The 20,114-nt window shown below is 44.4% G+C and overlaps 1 protein-coding gene across 2 annotated transcripts in view; it reads right to left on the bottom strand.

The window, feature by feature from the left end:
• Positions 1-2,313: 2,313 nt before the first annotated feature.
• The window catches only part of LOC117368171, a 47,587-nt gene continuing 29,786 nt past the window's right edge, over positions 2,314-20,114 (bottom strand). For both annotated transcript variants that reach the window (XM_033961551.1, XM_033961550.1), the window contains 3 exons: positions 16,010-16,120; positions 8,715-8,748; positions 2,314-3,580 (listed from right to left, as the gene is read on the bottom strand). In XM_033961551.1, coding sequence (XP_033817442.1) covers positions 8,720-8,748; positions 16,010-16,120 — 140 coding nt within the window. In that variant the 3' untranslated portion in view covers positions 2,314-3,580; positions 8,715-8,719. The remainder of the gene's footprint in view (positions 3,581-8,714; positions 8,749-16,009; positions 16,121-20,114) is intronic.

Raw genomic sequence — 20,114 nt, forward strand, 5'->3', positions numbered from 1 at the left:
CCTCCGCGTGTGCGGATCGCTGGACTAGATGGACCGAAGGTCTGATCCGGAGACGGTACTTCTTATGTTCTTATGTTAAGTAACAATATTTATGCTTTTCACAAAAGAAATATGCGGCAGACTAGCTTTTACAGACTCATTAGAGAGAGAAACTGGGACTACTTGCCCAACAAACAGCTAATAGAAAAAGTCATATAAGACACAAGAAACTGTACACTTGGTCAGAAAGAGCCTACTAAGAGAACTACAAGATTACAGGGACTTGTAGTCCTATTAAATTAACCAATTACTTGCCTCCATGAAAATTGAGGCAGAACAACCAGTATCCCATAAAAGAAAATAGGTATCATATTTCCTTTATAGAATAGTATTCTTATAGGTGCCTAAATCTAGGTCAGGGGTGTCAAAGTCCCTCCTCGGCCGCAATCCAGTCAGGTTTTCAGGATGTCCCCAATGAATATGCATGAGATCTATTTGCATGCACTGCTTTCATTGTATGCTAATAGATCTCATGCATAGTCATTGGGGACATCCTGAAAACCCGACTGGATTGCGGCCCTCGAGGAGGGACTTTGAAACCCCTGATCTAGGTGCTCCATTAACCCCATGGTGTCTACATTTGCATGAAGGATGCATAGACAGTCCCGGGGGCGGTGTGGGTAGCAAAATAGGAGTAGGATTGGCATTTATGCATGCTGGCAACACACATGTAACTTTATAAAACTTTCTAAAATATACCCATGTAGCCTTCCCCCCCCCCTCATTTTATAACAGGTAACCTAAAGTTAGGCACCAATATGCACATAAGCTATAGAAATATTAGCATCTATGTGCATGATTGTTACAATTACATGTATAAGTTCTAGCTGCATGCTCTGCAGCATTTTATAACATAGGTGTGCAACTCAGTGCATAAAAGCAAGGGATGTATACAGTGGCAGAGCAAAGAAGGTTGGCGCCCAGGGTAGTGTCACAGAGAATCACCTTGCTGTGCACTCCCCAGTCTTCCCCACTGCTTGATCAGATAAGTTCTTGACCCACAACTCACACAAACTCAGCTGTATCCTTCACAGCTTTCTCATTACACACCTCAGCTCAACAGCCCATAAGAAGATTTAATTTGCAGCATTTCTTATGAAATCAAACATTTATAGGAAATATTATTTCAACAATATTTACTCCTTCCACACACACACAAACACCAAAGCTGATATATAAATTTTCACTTAGCAACTACACACCATTTCCTTACCAATTTCATGTGCTGCCTTAAGCTCTCTGCTCTCCTCTAGTTCACAATAATGGTTCTGGGGCTCTTAATGAGACAGCTACTATTAAGTGCAGCTTCCCCCAAGCTTCCTGCTGATTATCTGCCTCTTATCTATTTTAGCTCCCTGCAGCTCCCAGTATTTCCCTCCTGCCTCTCCCCTGTTTTAAATTAATTTATTTTTTTTCTTCCTGTTACACAGGGTTTTCAAACAAAAGGAGATTATTTATTGTTCTGTTAACATAAATCAATTTTCTCAGGGCTGGCTCCCAGTCTAGCCCAACATAGCATCTCTCAATCCCTTCCTGGGTTCCCTTCCCTCTAGGCCAGGGGTAGGCAATTCTGGTCCTCGAGAGCCGGAGTCAGATCAGGTTTTCAGGATATCCACAATAAATATGCATGAGATAGATTTGCATCTCAAGGAGGCAGTGCATGCAAATCCATCTCATACATATTCATTGTGGATATCCTGAAAACCTGACCTGGCTCTAGCTCTTGAAGACCGGAATTGCCTATACCTACTCTACATACACCAAATAAGTACCTTGCATAAAATACAAGGTTATTCCCTACCTTATCAGTTTTCTTACACAACTCTGGGCCCTAACTTGACACATACTATGTACATAGTATGTGTTAAGCTTGGGCCACACCACTTGATCCTCTCTTTAGGTAATATGACCCACCTTAGAATGGAGTCCTCCTCCCTCAGGACCTTCTTTCTGGAGATCTCTTGCCCCAGGACCTCCCTAAACTACTCAACACTGGGGTATTTAGACTCCTTGTCTGACTCAGGACCTGTTCTAGCAGTTTAGTGCTGTCAGGCAGATAAACTGCTCCTTCAGTGAGAAAGTGCTCATCACAATTCCACCTACTTCCTCTCATGGACCTTCTCTGAAAATACTAAAGCTCTCTACAGAAATGTAGTTACACTCAAGTCTTCTACATTTTTCCAGATTCTTTTCCTGTTATTAGACCTTTAAGAACCAACTAGTGGAAGGTACATGTTCATCCACCAGTAGAGAGCAGAACAGGGTCCCTTGTGACAAATTTCAAAGTCATTTATAGACTATTTTATTTATTTATTTAAAATATTTACAACCCACCCTCCACAGCTTTAGGTGAGGTAAAACAACATAGATAATACAATTGACATGTAAAACAATTACAGGCTCCTGGTCAGCCAAATAGAAAATACCTGGCTATCTGCTGATATTCAGTGTTTGTCTGTCTTGTCTGTGTAGAGCAGGGACTTTCTCTGAAACTCTGTACAGCGCTCTGGAGATAATTAATGATAGTAGTAGTAATAGTAGAGATATCCAGTTATCTCCTGGTGAATATCCGGGTCCCTGGATTGCCTGGTGATCGGCTTTGTCGTACAACAAAGCTAGTCAACACCAATATTCAGCAGCTGGCTGGCTAAGGCTAGAAGATAGATGTACCAACCTAAAAAGCAGGTTCTGAATATTGGCTTGGCCGGTCCAGTCTAAGGCGATGAACCTTGACCTGGATATTCAATTCCAGTGGCCAGACCCAGCCTCAGCACTGAAATCAGAGCTCACCGTGGATCGCTGGAGGTAGCCAATCTCCCTTCGTAGTCTCAATATTGGGCACTTACAGTATAACTAATCATAAAAGCAATTACAATAAATCCAGATATAACACGAATTCCAACTCATGGGGAACAACACCAATAGCTATATGTTGTGTTCCTTCCCCTAGATCTTCCCCCTTCACCAGAACAAAAACTTTATTAAACAGCAAAGCTAATTACAAAAAGATTGTCCAAAAACAGTTTCTTTGCCTGTTTTCTAAAAATCTAGGAGTCGTACGCCAGTGGGTAATTTATTCCTTTTCAATGGCCCAGCCCCCCCCCCCCCCCCCCCAAAACAAGCACACCTCTGTCTCTACAAGCGGGCATGTTTGTGCAGACAGCAATTGCAAAATCCTGATGCCCTCAGAGCATAAAGCCTTGTAGTAATTTCATCGACTGAGGTTCCAAGAAGGTGCAGTGATCGACAAGGCCCATTCTTTAAGAAACCTATTTAGCAAAGTAAACACATATGTATCTGTTCAGCAAGGTGTGACTTCACAGTCAGTTCATTCCCTTTTCACCACCTTCTTTCCCCAGAAGTTTGTTCCAAATTATATACAGGGCATCTGTCAAGTGGGTGGATGAACATGCAAAATAGGCTCATTTGTGGCTTGCACACGTCAATATTTTGCCGGAGGGAGTTTCCCTTCACATTTTATTTTTGCATCAGTTGGGACATTCCTGCTTTTCTTCTTTGTTGCCTGTTGCCAGTTCTTCGGCTGCACGAAACAAAAGGCAAAGACACAAGAGATTAGGCAAAACACATTTTGAGAGCCCTTTCATCTAATCAAGTAAGAAAATGAAGCAGAGCAGTTGTACATAGTATGTGTCAAGTTAGGATAAAAACTTGTATCGTAAACTTGTACTGAAATTACCGTATGTATGTTTAACCTGTAACCCGTTCTGAGCTTTTTGGGGACAGTGGTTAGAGCTACAGCCTTAGCACCCCTGAGGTTGTGGGTTCAAAACCCACGCTGCTCCTTGTGACCCTGGGCAAGTTACTTAATCCCCCCATTGCCCCAGGTACATTAGATGGTTTGTGAGCCCACTGGGACAGATAGGGACAAATGTTTAAGAACCTGAATGTATATCACTTAGATTATAAGTAGTACATAAATACCAAATAAATACTGTGTTAGCCTGCTAAAAACTTTGGGGCTGATATTCAAAGCATAATACATATTTTTGTTGTGTACAGTGGCGTACTAAGGGGGGGGAAGATCCGCCCCGGGTGCATGCCCCAAGGGGGTGTACAGCCGGCCACCTTCCCTATTCTGCCTCTGCTCCGTCTCACCACCGCATCCCGGCACCGGCTCCCCCGCAGAGTCATTCCTTAACCCGGCAACTGGTAGATGGAGACAAAAGGTGAGGCGGGCTGGTGGGCGGGAAAAAAGCGTCGGGCCCACAAGGCTTCACCTCCGGCGTCAATTCTAACGTCGGAGGGTAAGTTCTGGGCCAGCCAATCGCTGTCTGGCTGGCCGGCAACTTCCTCCCCGTTAGAACTGATGCCGGAAGTGAAAGCTTGTGGACACGAAGCTTGTACGCATCGGGCCTGGCTCGGGGAAGGAGCAGCAGTGTTCTCCTCATCTCCTGAACAAAGCGAAACCAATCAGAAAGAGGAGAGGCGTAAGCTTGTAGCTGCGTGCTTCAGTAACTGCTGCTGGCTAACGGAGGGAGAAGGTACCTAAGAGAAATGAAGTAAGTCCGAGAAATAGATTCGCTACAGGCTAAGGCGGGAGATAGGGCAGGGAGGAAAGCTTACAACTTGGTGTTCTTGCTTGCTTCGGACCTTCCTCGCTGCCGGGTCCTGCCGACTTTCTGTTTCCGTGAAGGCAGGACCCGGCAGCGAGGAAGGCCCGAAGCAAGGAAGAGCTCCATGTTGTAAGCTTACCTCTGTCGCTGACCTATCTCCTGCCTTAGCCTGTAGCGAATCTGCCGACCGAGGCGGGGGGGGGGGGGGAGAGAAGTGATGGGGGAGAGAGAAATGCTGTTACTGCTGCACCCAATTAGGGGGGAGAGAAATGCTGCTGCTGCACCCAATGGGGGGGGAGGAAGACCATGGAAAGGAAAGGAGAGGAAAGAGATGCCAAGACCATAGGAGGTAGGGAAAGGAAAGGAGATACCAGACTACAGGGGGAGAAGGAGACAGATGCCAGACCAGAGAAAAGGAAGGAAGGAGGGAGAGAAAGGAAGGAGTGGAGATGCAAGATAATGGAGGGGGTAGGGGATAGGAGAGAGATGCCAGGGCATAGGGGAGGGGAGGGAAGAGAAATGCTGCTGCAGCACCCAATTGGGGAGGGGGGGAGAGGAAGAGAAGTGCTGCTGCTGCACCCAATTGGAGAGAGAGAGGGGAGAAGGAAGACCAGGGAAGGGAGAGGAGAGGAAAGAGATGCCAAGACCATAGGAGGGAGGGAAAGGAAAGGAGGTACCAGACCATGGAGGGGGAAGAGATGTCAGGGCATATGGGGGAGGGGGAGGAGACAGATGCCAGACCAGGTGAAAGGAAGGAAGGAGAGAAAGGAAGGAGAAGCGATGCCAGATAATGGAGTGGAAGGGGGAGATGGAAGGAGAGGAGAGAGATGCCAGGGCATGGGGGGAGAGAAGGGGATAGAGGTGCCAGAGCATAGGGAAAGTGGTGAAGACAAAAAAAATGGAGAGGGGGTGAAGCTGAAATGGAGAGAAAGGGCACAGGTGTACAAAGGCACAGAGTACAAAGGAGAGAAAGGGCACAGGATATACAGTTTATTGAAGGGACATAGAAAGAGGGAAGATGCCATATGGAACAGAGAGAGGGCGGACACTGGATGGAAAGGGCAGAGAGGGTGGACAGTGGATGCAAGGGTAGAAAGAGAGGGCAGAAGCTGGGTGGAAGGGACAAAGAGAGGGCAGATGTTGCATGGAAGGGAAAGAAGACAAGCGCTGTATAGAAAGACGAGAGAGAAAATGATTAAAGCAGAAACGACAAAATGTAGAAAGATTTTTTTTGTTGCTTTACTTAGAATCAAGTAGTATTGTAACTGTATTGATAAAAGTTTATAAATAGGAAATGGAAATAAGGCAATTTTTTGGACTAAACCCCTTTCCTCAGGACAGGATACGATAACAGCAGTATACTGTACTGTTCTGAAGAAAGATTTGGCCTCTGAAAGCTAATTGAAAAATGGATTAGTCCAATAAATTGGTATTTTCTTATTTCTCATTATTTGTTTTATTTTTATTTGTTAATTTGTAAAGTGGTGATTGTTATGTATCAGTTTTTTCAAATTTACATCTACTGTCTTTATATTTTGCACAGTGTTAGGGGACATGTATCACTGTTTTTGTGGTGTTGCATTGTATCTAGAGTCTGGTTTCTTGGTGGTTCAGTTTAACTTTTGTCTACATATTTCTATTTTTAGTTTGTGATTATTCCATATTGGGTGAGGGTGTATCTCTGTTCTGTGTGTATGAAAAGGACATAGTTTTCTGTTGGCATTGACTGCAGGATCAATTGACTGTGCGGGATCTGGTTTGTTTAGTTTTATAATGTATGTGTTGGTGTTCTAGTGCTCACTGCAGTGTTTAAGATGCTGCCTTTTCCTAGGTACACTCTTGTTGTGCGATATTTGGATTGTTACTAAAAAATATATTTTTCATATAGATGGGGGGGGGTGTGTCAAAAAATGATAGGCCCCGGGTGTCACATATGCTAGGTACGCCACTGGTTGTGTACCCCCTGATTTTAAATATTTTGTATAATCGCTAATTATTACGATAGATGATATATCAAATAACCATTAAACTTGAAACTTGTTGTCACTTGTCCAATTACAAGGTGCTGGTAATTGGATAGATAAGTCAAGTTCCAAGTTTACTTAAAATTTGATACCGCTTAAAATACAATTGTCTAAGTGGTGTACAAGGCAAGTAAAATATAAAATTTTAAAATCAAAGGAGTGACGCAGTGGCATATCTAGAGTATGTGACACCTAGGGCCCACCATTTTTGACCCCCCCGGCCCATCAGTTTTTGACACCTCCCCCTGGCCCATCATTTTTTTGAACATGCCCCCTACCCCTGGTACGCCACTGCTACGGTTCTTCTCTTCAATATAAGCTTCTATAAAACACAGCGGAAAATCCGGTGCTAGAAAAAGGCTAAGAAGCCGGCGGGAGCAGCGAAAGCGTTCTTTAAGGAACGCCCTCCCGATCTGGCTCTATCCCGACCAATGGCTGAGAATGCTGTCCGGTGGTGTCACAAAGGGGGCGGGATAGAGCCAGAGCGGGAGGGCGTTCCTTAAAGACGCTTCCACCGCTTCCACAGGCTTCTAAGCCTTTTTCTTGGCCGCGGGGGTGGACCAGCAGCCGCGCTGAAGTGCAGGTCCCAGGAGGTTTGTGCACCCTCCCTAGGGTGTGCACCCAGGGTGATCCACCCCTCCCCCGTCCCACCCTTGGTACGCCACTGGGGTGATGTGACTTAAGACATAAACAATGGCAATACAAATTGATACATGTGGAGAGGGGGAAGAAACACAGTTTATAATCGGAAAGAAAACCAATGAAAAGTAAGTCCAGTGGGAAGGATTTGCTCTTCCTTTGATGTTATTCTTTGTGAACAGGAGAGTTATAAATCATAGGCGTCTTATTCAATGACTGAGCACTGATGTTAGCCCGCCTTCCCCAAACTAGGAAGTGGCAGTCATGAAGAAACTCCTCCCCTTCCTCTTGTTCTTCCCCCTTTATGTTCTCTTTTCTTGTAGTTCAGCCCCTTTCCTCTCGTTTACTTGTTTGTCCATCTTTGTCTAAGTAATTTGCTTTTTTTAAATTTAAATTTGTATACCCCATTTTATGTTCTAAATCTTCTAGAATCCAGGATAGGCAATTAAACAAATGTTTATTAAACTTGAAAAAAAATAAGAATGTTTTAAAATTTGATTTAAATTTGTCAGTAGAGGTTTCTTCCCGCAGGTGTTGTGGTAGTGAATTCCAAAGTGTTGGCGCTGTCACTGCGAGGATCTTTTTTCTAGTGCTGCCGGTGCCACTGAATATATCCTTTGGCTGCATTTGCATTATCCACATAGTGCCGGTGCTGCCTGTGGGAAGAGCTTGGGTGGAATCTGTGATTATCTATTAAGCAGTCATATTCAGACTGCTAACCAGATGACAAACCAGATAAAGTTAGAACTGCAAAAGGGCCCGTCCTAACTTTATCCGGCTTGCTATCCCATAGCGGAAACTGAAGGGTCAATGCTGAAAGGGGTTTAACCAGACAGGAGAGGCTGCTGCCTGGTCCTGCTGAGCTGGCTGACTGCCAATATTCACCAGCACTTAACTGAGTAGTCTACAGAGTATCTCCACTAACCAGCCATTCCCTAACTGGCTAGATTAGGGGTGGTATTGGTATTCTAGGATGCTGCCTTTAAAGATAAGGTCGTTGCTATTTGAGACCTGGAGCTCGTTCATTCTTAACTAGGGTTACAATATTTGTGAAGACAAAAAAAAAAACGAGGCCACATGACCTCGCCCACCCTCCACCCACAGCCCCACCCAAACTTCACCCATTTCCTTGGTCCCCCCCTTCCCATCTTCTGTACCCTATTAGTGCTTCTCTCTCCCTTCTTCCAGTCCTTCTCCCCCACGGGTACTTCTCTCTCTATCCCTCCAACCCCCTCTCCTGTGGGTCTTTCTTTCTTTCTTAGCTCCAGCAGGCACTGAGGGACAACGTAGCCCTGGATTTTTAGTGCCAGTGTCCGCACCAGCACCAAATATTTGGGTCTAAGTTTGCTGAAAACAGTCAACGGTCAATGACATTTATCTTTAATGAACATAAAACCACTATGGCCTTGGTCATAAAATTGCTGTGAAAATATCTTACCAGGCTCATATCGAATGATCTCTAGAAGACTCTCCTAGATAAAACAAAGTTTTGAAAAGTCGGTTAGAAAACAAGAGCACAAATTTGATTCTGATTAATTGACTGCGTTAGTAAATCGGTAAGTCCACCTAATTCTATTTTGTTTGCACAATTTACATCAGTAGAGATTACACCTGAAGGGCCAAAAAGATTAGACATCACATTCAGTCTTACTGGACCATGGGACCTCCGACAGTAGCCTATGGGTCGGATTCAGCCCATTCTGCTCTTTTTTTTTTGGGGGGGGGCTGTGTTTTTCCTGCTTGTGATTGAATATGGTCTGAGGTAAAAGTTTTACCTTTTCTTTCAAGTAAGGTAATATTGATGGTAGGGTCACCTTATTTTGGGCCACAAAAACTACCCTGTTCTACCTCCACCTCCATCCCCGCCCAATTCTGCCCCATCCCTGCCCCCACAAAGCCTCCTCTCTTCTTCCCTGACGAGATCTGGCCACGTCTGGAGGGCCTGGAGCATGTGCAGATGTGTGTGGTGTCATCCGCGCATGCTCAGAGGCCCTCCAGATGCTCTAACTCCTCTCACCTTGGGTTCTGCATTCCCTACCCTCTATCTCATGTATGTCTGTCTGTCCAAGCTCTTTCGAGAAGGGACTGTCTATAAATGTCAAAATGTACAGCGCTGCATATGCCTTTCAGTGCTATATAAGTGATAAATAGTAGTAGTATTAGTAGTAATAGTTTTCCTGGATGTCTGTTAACACTAGTTGAAAAAAGCAAAGCTGTTGTGATTTCAGGCTCCACCAGCCAAAGAAGGTGCAAACAAATTCAGCAAAATCCAAGAAAAAAAATCTCATCCCCTAGTTAACAAACTCTGATACCCTTTCCTCCCTCCCCCCCCCAAGTCACTGAGGCCCCTCTCCATTGGCCATTTCATTGATTTGAAAATTCTTCTGTGACCCTTCTGTTCAAAGGTCTGAAGATCCCCATTTATAGTTCATTTTATTTAGTTTAAAATATATTACCATTAAAAACTGAATTCAATAGATGACAACCCCTATTTTCCTCAATGGGTTGGCAGCTGGATTTGAGCTCTCCCTTCCTGAGATCCTAGTCTGGAAATGGATTTCCTGGCAAAGTCCTTTGACCTCCATACACTCTTTCATTCCACCATCCAAATTAATGCATTCTTTGAAAGTCCATAAAAACTCAACCGAATTCTGGAACTCAACCATCAAGATTTTATTTTTGTTTTTGTTTTAGAACAGATAGCTAAACCCTCCATCTTCCTAGGTCTCAGACATACCACCTGGGTTAAGTGATGACACACACTCGAAGTGGACCCTCTGCCCTGCTGCACCCACCAAGACAAAGCCCATGAGCTCTATATTTGAGGAATAAAGAGGCTGATACTCAGTCTATACTGGTCAGTATTTTTTTTTTTTTTAATGGCAGCCACTGGATATTCAGCACTGGTATCAAATTTGAAAAGACATATAGGCAATTAAATCCAGACTGCACAATTTTGTGAGAACTAAGTTGTGCAGAAAAATGATCATCCATAGGGATAACAAGCTTAGTAAAATCACATCAATGAAATGATAATTCTTGATTATTTTCTAGAAGACCATTCATCGCAGTTCTCAACTGACTCATCATTACTGCCCTCTACAGGCTGCGTTGTAGCAAAAAAAAAAAAAAAAAAACAACAACCCAACAACCTGGATTAAAAATGAGAGGCTATGATCTGCAACAGTAGAGTACAAGCCAAAAGATAAACAGACCACATAGCAAAAGAAAATAGGCAGTTTATCAAACAAACAGTGCCCGACTTGGCCACATTTTCCCCTGAAGGATTTGGCAAGGGCAGAAAACTGTCAAACAAATATAAGAAAGAAAGAAACACATTAGGGGCTCCTTTTACAAAGGCGCGTTAGGGCTTTTTTAAAAAAAAAAACTTTATTGATTTTCAAAGCTAATAGGGCTTTAACGCACAGAATAGCACGCGCTGAATTGGCACGCGCGCTAGACCTTAATGCCAGCATTGAGCTGGCATTAGTTCTAGAAGCGCAACGCGGGTTTAGCGCACGCTAAAATCCTACGTGCACTAAACCTGCTAGCGCACCTTAATAAAAGGAACCCTAGGTATACATAAATTAACAAGTAAAAAAACAATTAAAGCGTTCACTTATAGAAGAATAAAAGATGAGTATTAATGCATAAAACATATATAATATTTCACATATGTAATGAATACATGCAAAGCCGGATCTGGACCAAACCAGTGCTTACAAAACTCTCCAAGTGCGATAATTATTAGATCACCTTTGCTGACTGTGTACACCAGTGGTTAAAGCTACAGCTTCAGCACCCTGAAGTTGTGGGTTCAAACCCATGCTGCTCCTTGTGACCCTGGTCAAGTCACTTAATCCACTTATTGCCCCCAGGTACAATAAATAGATAAGAACATAAGAACCGCCATCTTCGGATCAGACCCAAGGTCCATCGAGTCCGGTGATCCGCATATGTGGAGGCCCAGTCAGGTGTACACCTGATGTAGTTTTAGTCACCCATATCCCTCTATGCCTCTCGTAAGGAGATGTGCATCTAATTTGCTTTTGAATCCTAGAACGGTGGATTCCGTAATAACCTCCTCTGGGAGAGCATTCCAGGTGTCCATCACTCGCTGCATGAAGCAGAACTTCCTGACATTTGTCTTAGACTTGTCCCCCCTTAGCTTCAGTCTATGTCCTCTTGTCCGTGTCACGTTGGACAGTGTAAATAATTTTTTTTCCTGCTCTATTTTGTCGATGCCTTTCAGTATTTTGAAAATCTCAATCATATCCCCTCGCAGTCTCCTCTTCTCAAGGGAGAACAGTCCCAGTTTCTTAAGTCTTTCCTCATATTCCAAGTTCTCCATACCATTTATTAGCTTCGTTGTTCGTCTCTACACCCTCTCTAGCAGTTTGATATCCTTCTTTAGGAAGGGAGACCAATGTTGGACACAGTATTCCAAGTGTGGTCTGATCATTGCCCTATAAAGCGGCATTATAACTTTCTCCAATCTACTCGTGATTCCTTTCTTTATCATGCCTAACATTCTATTTGCTTTCTTTGCCGCCACTGCGCATTGTGCCTTCGGTTTCAGGAATCTATCTATCAGTACACCCAGGTCCTTTTCTTATTCGCTCTTACCCAGAGTTGCACCTGACATTTTATACTCGTATTCCCTGTTCTTATTGCCTAAATGCATTACCTTGCACTTTTCCACATTAAACTTCATCTGCCATTTCTCTGCCCATTTCTCTAACTGACAGAAGTCACTCTGGAGTCCGCTCACATTGTTGGTTCACACGTGGATAAGCACAGCAGTGTCCTCTGCTTCTGCGTTGTCTATGATCTTGGTGATCCTGTTGGCCACATCCTTCACTCTTGCTCCGGGCAGGCAGGTGACAAGTCTATCCTCTCTTCCTCCTGCAGTGTGGCTATCCACATGTCGTATAATGAAGTCTCCTACGATGACCCCCATCTTCTCTGTTTGGGGGTTCCTCGGGGGTCATAGATCCACATCCATGGTGTAGGGCTCATCTTCTCTCTCCTGAGGTGTGTACCCTTGCAGTCTCCCTCTTCCTCTTGGTGAGTAGTCGCCCTCTATCTCCGCTTCAGTCACATCTGTAGTTGTAGTGGTGTCTCCTCCAAACCCATCTGGGCCATCTTCCTAGGTTGCTTGGATACAGTTTTCCAGCCCTGGGACCTCTACATGTTGCTGGTGGGCTTCCTCAATGAATCTCTCTAGCTCCTCGATCTCCTCGTTGGTACTGGAATCTACTAGTCGCTTCTCCTGCTCGCGGATTTCCTCTTCAAAGGATAGGCGTTCTTCTAGTTCCCTCACTGTCTCTTCTAGCAGCCAGACTTGCTGTATCAGTGGGGGTGGGCGGAGCTTTCTCTCGCCGCTGCCCCTTACTCCCGGCTCTCCCTGCTCTCCTCCCGACTCACCCTTGCTCTCTTTCTGACTCTCCTGCTCTCCTCCTGGCTCTGCCGGTTCTTCTCTGCTCTCCTCCCGGGGAGCCTGCTGGGTCAGATAGGGAAAAATGCTTGAGTACCTGAATAAATTTATGTAAACCATTCTGAGCTCCCTTGGGAGATTGGCATACAGGGTATAACAAGGGTGAAAGGCGCCCGGGGCAGTGGTGCCCCTCTTCCACCCTTGACTCTGCTCCTTCCCTGATCCCCCCACCCTACCTTGCATGCGCCCCCTTCCCTTCCCCTCTAGTTGTTCACCACCACAAACAAGAAGACCTTCAACGTGCTCCTCATGACCCCATCGGCTCTCCCTCTGATGTCACTTCCTCTGTGCAGAACTTGGAAATGACATTGGCGGGAGAGATGACACGATCGCGAGGAGCACATTGAAGTTGTTGCTTGGGGTGGTGAGCAATTAAAGGTACAGGGAACGGGGTGCGCACATAGCGAGGGGAAGAGTGGGAAGAGGTGGAACGGAGAGGAAGGGTGCCGGCATTCCCACCAACATGGCGCCCAGGTGGATCGTCCCCCACCCCCCGCTCCCCCCTTACTATTCCACTGACTGTATAGAAAATTGAATACATAAATAAATAGTCCTCCTTCACCAATTCATCCTGTTCTATGGAGAGTTTTGTAAGTACTGATTTGGTCCATATCCATCTTTGCATGCACTTATTGTTTATGTGAAATATTATGTATGTTTTATGAATGAAGACTCTTGGGTTCGATATTCAGACCATGGGAGGCAGCCCAGTTACATGGCCAACTAAGTACCACTGAATATCGGGGGGGAGGGGTGTAAGGGGGTATTTTCTTTTATTCTTCTACAGTATAAGTGAACTGTTTTTGCTTTTTACTTCTTAATTTGAGTATACTTAATGTGTTCTTTTTGTAATTTATTTGTTTGACAGTTGTCTGCTTTCAGGGCACATTGGGGACTATTTGAAATTGTCCATTTCTTTTGTTGTGTGGTCTGTTTATCTTTTGATTTGCATGAAAAATGGGTACTTCCTGACAACAAAAGAACATAAGAATTGCCGCTGCTGGGTCAGACCAGTGGTCCATCCTTCCCAGCAGACTGCTCACACTGCGGCCCCCAGGTCAAAGACCAGTGCTCTAAATGAGTCCAGCATCACCTGCATATGTCCCAGTTTAGCAGGAACTTGTCCAACTTAGTCTTGAAACCCTGGAGGGTGTTTTTCCCCTACAACAGACTCTGGAAGAGCGTTCCAGCTCTCCACCACTCTCTGGCTGAAGAAGAAGTTCCTTACGTTTGAACGGAATCTATCCCCTTTTAACTTTAGAGAGTGCCCTCTCGTTCTCTCTACCTTGGAGAGGGTGAACAATCTGTCCTTATCTACTAAGTCTATTCTCTTCATTATCTTGAATGTTTCGATCATTTCCCCTCTCAGTCTCCTCTTTTCAAGGGAGAAGATGCCCAGTTTCTCTAATCTCTAACTGTATGGCAGCCCCTTAAATATTTTAGTCGCTCTTCTCTGGACCCTTTCGAGTAGTACCGTGTCCTTCTTCATGTACGGCAGCCAGTGCTGGACGCATCCAGGTGAGGATACACCATGGCCCAGTACAACGGCATGATAACCTTCTCTGATCTGTCCGTGATCCCTTTCTTTATCATTCCTAGCATTCTGTTCGCCCTTTTGGCCGCTGCATGCTGCTCTTTGACTCACAAATGTTACAGCTTTGCATGGGCAATCATTTGCAATGACACATTCTATGTTGTTGCTTGTCATTAAAAAAAACAAACCAAAAACGAGCAGAAAAAAAGAACACATTGGGTGGGGGTCACATGCCAATAATATTGTACCTTCTTTGCAAATAGTGTCCACTCTTATATCAAAGTTGCCCCAAAAATGAAAATGAACATTATCTAACCCAAAAAAGAACTATGCTGCAAATGACATGGGAAGGGAACCAAAATGAAAAATGTTTTTGGCTGCCCATCTCTAGTTTTCAGACCTGCCAAATCTCCAGCCACTTTTGCGGATCTTCTCCCGCATTCCCACCAATGAGCTGTGACCTGTTGAATGGGCCTCCCTGTCCCGCAACAGCAGGAAACACCTTCATAAAACACATCATCTCCTGCTGCTGCTAATCCCGCGTAAGAAGGTGTTTCCTGCTGCTGCGGGACAGGGAGGCCATTTCTTTTGCCTCTGGTCACCATTCGGCTGTGCCAAGAGCAGAGCAACGGGTTGGTGAGGGGCGGGGAAGAACAATGGGCAGAGTGGGGCGTGCTGGGGGCGGACTCTAAGTCACTGGTTCTATAAATGGTGCCTAAGTTAGCCGGCGCCAAAATAAATGGCGCCGGTCCCGTGTCAATCACACTTAGGCGCTGTTTATAGAACTGTAGCTAGCGGTAACTATGTAAAAACTTAGGCGCCTGAAACGTAGGCAAGGGTTTTAAAGGCCTACATTTCAGGCGCCTAAGCATTTGGAGAATCGCGCTTAATGGCACCTAAGTTGCTTCTGCTCATCGAAACGCCCACTTAGGTATTAGGTACTGCTAAGCGCCATGTGATAGGCACCCATCTTTTATAGAATCAAATAGGCGCCTAGTGCCCAATTATTATTATTATTATTATTTTTTGTTACCAATTATGGAGTCTATTAAAGGTATTTTGCCAATTAAATTAAGCGCCTGAGAGGCACCTAACTCGAGGCAAATCTCCCACTAAGTGGGTTACTGGATGTCCATGAAAACCCGGACATGTCCTCTTTTTAGAGGAGTCTCCAGGATTTGGACAGACTTTCCAAAATCCAGCAAGTTGTCTGGGTTTTGGAAAGCCCAGATGAGCTCCGGCCACATCTGGAGGGCATCTATGCATGCGCGGATGACGTCACACGCATCCGTGCATGCTCCAGGCCCTCCAGATGTGGTCAGAGCTTGGGGAAGAAGAAAGGTTTGAGGGGGTGGGGCTGGAGGCTGAACTGAGAGGGGCTGGGGCAGAGCCAAAGGCAGAACTGGGTAGAGCTGGGGCAGAAAGGGGGCGGGGTCAAGGGCAGAACGGGGCGGGGCCATGTGTCTGGGTTTTTGCAGCCCAAAAAAATGGTAACCCTACCCTTGGCAGCTCTGAGTTATAAGCGCCATTGCCATAGCAATTCAAACTCATCTTCCTTTGAGGGCTGTGAGTGCTACTTCAGCACTTTTTCAAGACTTTGACTAACCTGTGGAGGTGGGAACTGAATCCTTCTTCTGCTACTGCTGATCACCAATTGTTAGGCCACCAGAGTATCCTATTTATACAAAGTTTACTCTCCTACCTTGTATGAAGTGACGTTGTCCAGAACGACAGTAAATCACTAAAGCCACAAAGAACATCAGCACGGGTATTATGAGCCAAAAATGCATTTTCCTGGACTCTTCATTATCAGCTGTAATGCAGAAAAAGAGAAAACCAGAAAGAATTCAAGGTAATTTGATACATTTTCCTATTCCAAATCTATTTTGCTCTTACTGACACTTTCCTTAGCCTTTACTTAAAAACATAAACAAAATATACAAATTGGAATTGAGATATTCAGGATGTGTCAAATCCAGCTTGTGCTTTAGATAGAATTTGCTGACATAGAATCAGTTCTAAAATAAATCCTGGAATGGATGTGTATGCATAGGTTACGTGCGGTGGGAACATCCATTTCACAATACCAATAGGGTTATCATGGCAATATAAAAGCAATATAAAAGTTTGGCTGCCTGGAAGGATTTCCAAAACCTGGCGGTTTGTCCAGGTTTTGGAAGTCCCTGATCTCAGAGACGCGTCTGGAGGGTGTCTGTACCTGCACGGACATCGACGTGATGATGTCATACACATATGTGCATGCGAGTCCACGCAGGTGAAAGCACTAATGTTACCTATATAATAATAATAATAATTTATTCTTGTATACCGCCATACCCAAGAAGTTCTAGGCGGTTCACATCCATTAATTAAGATCCGCGATGACACACGGATTTACAAAATTTTGACAAAGTTACAAGCAAAGAAGAAGGGAGCGTGGGGACGCTTTAACAGAGTTTTATCAAAAGTACAAGGAGCATCGAAGGTAGGGATGGAAGGTAAGAGAAAACGAGAGAGGAGACCAAGTATAGGGGGAGGAGGAAGGGGGAGAGCAGTAGGAGCAGTGTGAGAGTGGGAAAGAGGTAGTTGCAGGTGGAAAGGGGTTATAGGACCTGTTCGCGGAAAAGGTGCATTTTGAGTAGTTTTCTGAAGCTAAGGTAGGTAGGGGCCAATGTTCCAATGATCCAATGTTCTTGCAATTTGGTTTATAGTGGCCGCACAAAGCGTCAGATTCAAATTAGACTTAACGAACATAAATCAAAGATCATTAATAAGGTAACATAAGCTCCTATTGTTCAGCACTGGGTAGATAAAGGTCCAACTATAGAGCAGATTCAGTGGAGAATTATTGGTCAGATCTTTGATGGGGGGAGGCTGAAAATTTAGAGCAATTCTTAAATTGGAGGGAACAGAAATGGATTTATATATTGAATATAGTGGCTCCGTTGGGGTTAATTGCAGAAACTGAATGGGCTATCCTTTCCTAATCTTGTAGTTTACTAATTGGCTTGGATAAAAAGAGGGAGGGGTTTCAATTGGGTTTTAAATCTCCCGCTGAGATGCTGACGCCATCTTGGTTCAGGGAGAGACTGGCGAGAGAGTTGTTTGGCGCTCAGGGTTTTTGGTAAGTGAGGTTTATAGCTGTTGATTATTTACAGAGATAGGAAGAGCTTAAAAATAATTCTCCCTATTTCTTGATACAGCGATGAGCGAAACATGCCACATGTGGACTAAATACCCCCCCTGACCGAGCGTTTTACAGCTTTAAAAGCTAAGTGTTAAATTTACTAATAATGCTTATGAAAAATGTTATGAATATTTACCAAAAATTGACATTGAGATAAGAGGTAGAAGAAACCTTATAAAGAAATGCATAGAGTGGTGTATTACAAATAAATGGACCAGTGACGATCAGATACTTAAAGCTTTGGGCTATGAGAGTAATCGAGCCCTGAGTGATATCGCTGAGGTCCTGAGGAATATTGATGTGGAGAGCTTTTTATGGTAAGCCTTTGTATGTGATATCTGAAACCTCCTAAGAGGTGGTTGATTTAAGAAACATACACATCTCAGTCTTCTCAAGTTAACACATAGAATAGTCCCGATAAAAAGATATAGTGGAATTAGAAAAGGTACAGAGAAGAGCAACAAAAATGATAAAAGGGATGAGACAACTTCCCTATGAGGAAAAGCTAAAGCAGTTAGGGTTCTTCAGCTTGGAGAAGAGATGGCTCAGGGGTGATATGACAGAGGTCTATAAAATACTGAGTAGAGTGGATAGGGTAGATGTGAATCACTTGTTCATTCTTTCTAAAAATACTAGGACTAGGGGACATGCGATGAAGCTACTAAGTAGTAGATTTAAAACAAACCGGAGAAAATATTTATTCACACAATGTGTACTTAAACTCTGGAATTTGTTGCCTGCTTATTCCTAGGATAAGCAGCATAAAATCTCTTTTATTATTTGGGATTTAACTAGGTACTTGGGACCTGGGTTGGCCATGTTGGAAACAGGATACTGGGCTTGACGGACCTTCAGTATGGCAATTCTTATGTTTTCAACATATGCCAATATCACTTTCAAGGGGTGGGGGTGGGGGATAAAACAGATGAGGGATTAAGGGGGTGACCACCACTGTTTCCTCTAAGCTGAGCGGGAGTCCTCCAACTGCATTGCTGCCAGTAGAGGGTGGTGCTTCAAACATTGTGTTTTCAATCGCTGAGGATAGGCAGGTTTCCTGGAGTCCTGCAAAGCTTGCCTGTCTCTCATTATTGAAAATGTGATAGTGAAAGGGCACCTCCCACTGGCAGAGCTGGAAGTGGAGGATTCCCGCTCAGTTTAGAGGGAGCAATAGTGACCACCCCTAGCCCCTCCAGTGTGGCGCTGGACAAAATAAGCAAATCTATGTAACCCAGGGAGCAGCTTTAAGTCTTACCACTGATCTCAGGAGACAGAAATGCACATTCCTCTTCTGAAATGGGAATGCACTTGTATTTTTTTTTTTTTGCCACACTCAAAACCATTCCCCCATGCACTAGGCATATATTTTGGTTTAAAGCAGAGCAACCAGAAATATACAGCCAGCAGTAGACAGCACTGTTAATGTCCACTACTGGTACTGATCTCAGATAGTCAATGCTGGGCCATATCTAGTCGCTGGCATTGAACATCTTTTTCTTTTTAGCTGGCTAGCGCATGCCTGATTAACTCTATTTTCAGAGCATGCTATTTATGTGGTTCTATTTAAGCGCTAACATTGGTCAGTTAGTTCTGAATATTGGGAGATGACTGGACTCCACCTCCAAAGTGCCCCAGGAACACTCCCCACCCTCCTTCCAACCTAGTTATTTTGCACTTCAGCGGGAAATATAACTGGTCAAGTGCCGCTGAAAATGGCCAGATAGCCACCAATGAGTGAACAGACAAATTGATAATGGAGAACCGGTGGATATTATATACTTGGATTTTCAGAAAGCGTTCGACAAAGTTCCACATGTAAGACTCCTCAGGAAACTGCAGGGCCATGGAATAGAAGGAGATATACTAAGATGGATAGGCAAATGGCTGGAGAACAGAAGGCAGAGAGTGGGCATAAATGGGAAGTTCTCAGACTGGGAAAATGTGACTAGCGGTGTGCCCCAGGGCTCGGTACTTGGGCCCATCTTATTTAATATCTTCATCAATGACCTAGAGGATGGAACATCCAGTGAGATCATCAAGTTTGCAGATGACACAAAGCTATGCCGGGCCATCAAATCGCAGAAGGACAGTGAGGAACTCCAGAGTGACTTGAGCCGATTGGAGAATTGGGCAGATAAATGGCAGATGAAGTTTAATGTAGAAAAATGCAAAGTGATGCACTTAGGCAGAAAAAATAATGAACACAAGTATAGTATGTCAGGTGTAACTCTGGGAAAATTTGAACAGGAAAAGGACCTGGGAGTATTAATCGATAGGACACTGAAGCCGTCGGTGCAATGTGCGGCGGCAGCGAAGAACACGAATAGAATGCTAGGCATGATAAATAAGGGAATCACGAGTAGATCGGAGAAAGTCATAATGCTGCTTTATAGAGCAATGGTCAGACCACACTTGGAATACTGCATCCAGCATTGGTCTCCATACCTAAAGAAGGATATCAAACTGCTAGAGAGGGCGCAGAGACAAGCAACAAAGCTGGTGAAAGGTATGGAGAACCTGGATTACGAGGAAAGACTTAAGAGACTGGGGTTTTTCTCCCTTGAGAAAAGGAGACTATGAGGGGATATGATCGAGACATTCAAAATACTGAAAGGAATCGACA

This window comes from Geotrypetes seraphini, chromosome 10 (assembly GCF_902459505.1).
Source record: "Geotrypetes seraphini chromosome 10, aGeoSer1.1, whole genome shotgun sequence".
NCBI classification, from domain to species: domain Eukaryota; kingdom Metazoa; phylum Chordata; class Amphibia; order Gymnophiona; family Dermophiidae; genus Geotrypetes; species Geotrypetes seraphini.